Source organism: Vicugna pacos, unplaced genomic scaffold, assembly GCF_048564905.1.
Source record: "Vicugna pacos unplaced genomic scaffold, VicPac4 scaffold_20, whole genome shotgun sequence".
In the NCBI taxonomy this organism is placed as follows: Eukaryota; Metazoa; Chordata; class Mammalia; order Artiodactyla; family Camelidae; genus Vicugna; species Vicugna pacos.
Genome location: NW_027328741.1, coordinates 63,756,741 through 63,760,034, shown reverse-complemented (window position 1 = coordinate 63,760,034; position 3,294 = coordinate 63,756,741). Strand labels below are relative to the sequence as shown.

Here is a 3,294-nt window from a genome sequence, read left to right as displayed (position 1 = left end):
AATCCTTCTCGTTTGGTTTCTCTTTCTGTATTCACCCCCTTGTTTATTTTATTTATCCTTATCATGCAAATACCCACACATATACACATTTTATGGTTCTCAGATTTATAGCACTACTCCTGAACTCCAGACATGTATATCAACTATATAATTAACGTCTCCACTTTTCTGTCTAGCTCAAGTGCAAAACTTTTATTAACTTGTAGTGAAACAGAATATGAAAAGACTTGTATGTACATATACATGTATAACGGAATCAGTGTTATATACCAGAAATTAACATAACATTTTAAATCAAATATGTGTCAATAAAAAATGGAAAAATTAAATAAAACAGAGGTTCATAATAAGCTTTTGTTGTCTCCCTTACCTTCCCCTCCAATTGTCTTCCCTCTCAGTAAATGATAAATTGACCCTTCTGTTTATTTAGGTGAATTTCTTAGAAACATCCTTGACAATAAGATTTCTCTCCAAATCCACATCTGATCTATGAGCTATACCTGCCTTTAAAATATACATATATATATATATACATATATATATAAAATCTGAACAAATCTCTTCTGTTTCTACATATCTGGTCTAAAACAGAATCATCTTTCCTCAGAATTTTTCCAATTTGTTTCACTCTGCTTTTGTCTCCACCATCTACTATGTTCTACTCTCAAATCAGTTAAGAGTTATTCTTTTAAAATGTAGTCAGAAGATGTGCTAATCTACTTAAAAGCCTCAGATGGCTCCAGAACTCATTTGCTTAAACCCAAAGCTCATGAAAGGACCTCAGCATTTCCTGCGCTCCCTCAACTTCAGCCTTCTCCAACCTCATGCCAGGCTCACCCCACCACCGTGCCTGCATATTGCATTCTCTCTTCTGCCTCAGATGCTTTCACCCCAACATCAACATGCTCTACTCCCTACTTCCTTCAGTTTTCTGCTCCATGTCTGGCTGGACCAGCATCAAACATAAATGAAGCCGGCATTAGTTGAAGTGATTAGAATATATATATACATATATACACACACATATATAGTTTTTCTTTTTTTTAAGGAATTCTCAGCAAGTTAAAAGATTTACTACCATTCCGGCTTCATGTTAAGTCCACAGCCCCGGGGCTGGCCATGAGTGAGAGCATAGTCACAGGAGGACAGACCAGATGGTGAACAAACCCAGGCACCTGGCATGAGTCCATCTCTCTTCACTGGATCCCTGCTCCACGGAGCAGCTGCTGGTGAGTCCAACTCTTCAGTGTCTGCCCCACTCACCCTGGCAGTGCTCCAAGACCAAGGCAGGCAGCCTCGCCACCCCCAAGCTCACAGCTCTGAGGCCGCCTCTACCCCCTAACACTGGAGGAAACTTCTAGGGTCAAGCACGGCAGATGTGGCCCATTGGAGGGAGAAACAGTGCTGAAGGAGCTGTCTCCAGGACAAAAGGACAAGACATGAATGTTCTTACAACCAAGGTCACAAACTGGCCACCCATGAGCCAGATTTTCTGACTGACAAGTCTGTTTGACCCCTTCTGCCTGCTCAGTGTTTCAAAAAATAATTCATTGCCAATATTTAAAAATTGATTTTATGTAAAAATCTCAACTTCTGGTTTTTCTAAGGAAAAAATAAAATTGAGGATATTTGGCAATGCTGGACCCATATTTTCATGTGGTACTTACTGGCTGTAGCTCGACAGCAGCTGCTCCTATGGACTGGATGCCCCCTTTCCAACTCACCCAGTCCCCACATCCCTGATTATAATGCCAGTCGGCAGCGGCTGCCTCCAATCAGTGCTGTTACACAAAGGAACAATGGAAGACAAGCCAGATGCAGCAAGGTCGCGGTCCTCATCACTCACTGATGCCTTGTGCTTGGCCCTGCAGGGACCTGAGTTCGCAGAACTTAAACACACAGAGCATTCTCAGGTATCTCTCCTGCCACAGACTCTGCTTCTCCAGGGTACACTGGGCCCCACTGTTACCTGGGCAAGCCTAGAGAAGAACACTAAATTAATCATAGACGTTAATGGATGGATAGACACAGATCAACTGCTTTTGATCTTTCATTGAAAGATAGGGTTGGAGTAAAATGAAAACTGTTAATACTCTCATTCTGTCTTTAGGTCAGCTAGTGACACTCAAAAGTAAAATAAAACCAATGAGAAAACCATAAAGGTACTTCAGGAAGCCAAGACTGGGTCAGTCTGAACTTGGGGGCATAAGATGCGTTAGTCACATTCCTTGACTACTTATAAAACAAGTTAAGTTCTTGGAAAGCCATGTGGGTGAGGAGGAAAATGTAATGGCCAGCTCAGCAGAGGTTCTGGGCTCTCAAAGATCATCAGCCTCATTCTCCCTTAGGTTAGCGCTGCTCGTCCCTGCCTAAAAATTTTGTAGTTGGTATAAAATGACTTTCAGCGACGGAAGTGTCATCATTGTTGAAAAGGGATTGATAAAGGCCAGGGAGCAAAATTTGGCCTTCACCAACATAAAGCAGAGGAAGAGGATGCCCTCCTCACACTTCCTTCACTCTGCTGTGTCAGGGGCACCTTATCTGCCTGTCAGGGAGGCAGAGATCTTGATACAACCCAGATGCTTCCCACTGGGGCTCAGGATGCTCGGGGTCCAGAACCTCCCGGTGCCAAGCCAGCTGGGCATATCCAGGTCGGGCAGCTTGAAATCAGTCCTGGGCCTTGAATAGGTCCCTTCTTTGAAGGGATAGTGGCAGGGAAGCCCACAGGTGTGTGGGGGTTCTGGGCAGGGAGAATTAAGCTTCCAAGTATATCACAGATGTCATAAATGCAGCTCCCAATTTGTTTTACACACAGGATTTTAACCCAGAAGCCAGCCACTTCTTTCACAGGTAATCCCACCTTCTGAGGATCATCAAAGAGGACATTGGTCTTGACCTCGACACTGACAGTCAGGGTCCCAAGAGTGTTAATGGGGTCATGTTCCAGAGTTACGCTTTTATCCCTGTGGTGTCCTACCCCCCTCACATCACAGTTCCCCCAGGAAGAGCTACCAAGCCCGTTCGAGAGGATGTGTGCAGGAGCCTGCATCTGGGGGCTCCTAGCAAAGAGTGGATCCTCACCGGATTAACTACCAAAGGCAGACGTCAGGCAGTAATGTGCTGCTGCAACGGGGAAAGGAGTCCAATGTGAAGTGAACTCAACTTTGATTCGTCCAGAGTTGACTGAGCACTTTAAAGGGAGAGTGAGGGTGTGTGAAAGTGGCCTCGGTAGAACCAGGGATGTGAAAATCTACTAAACATAGGCGGGAAGGGGGGGTCGGTGTGAAACTCACC

General features: G+C 44.5%; 1 protein-coding gene across 1 annotated transcript; it reads right to left on the bottom strand.

The window, feature by feature from the left end:
• Positions 1-2,596: 2,596 nt before the first annotated feature.
• On the bottom strand, positions 2,597-3,049 carry LOC140693685 (ganglioside GM2 activator-like). Its single transcript, XM_072957393.1, has one exon. It carries the CDS (start codon positions 3,047-3,049, stop codon positions 2,597-2,599), a length of 453 nt encoding a protein of 150 aa, XP_072813494.1.
• Between the last annotated feature and the right edge of the window lie 245 nt (positions 3,050-3,294).

What these genes read in the sequence shown, in the direction of transcription:
- LOC140693685 (XM_072957393.1), bottom strand. Translation starts at nt 3,049, where the DNA reads ATGCAGGCTCCTGCACACATCCTCTCGAACGGGCTTGGTAGCTCTTCC.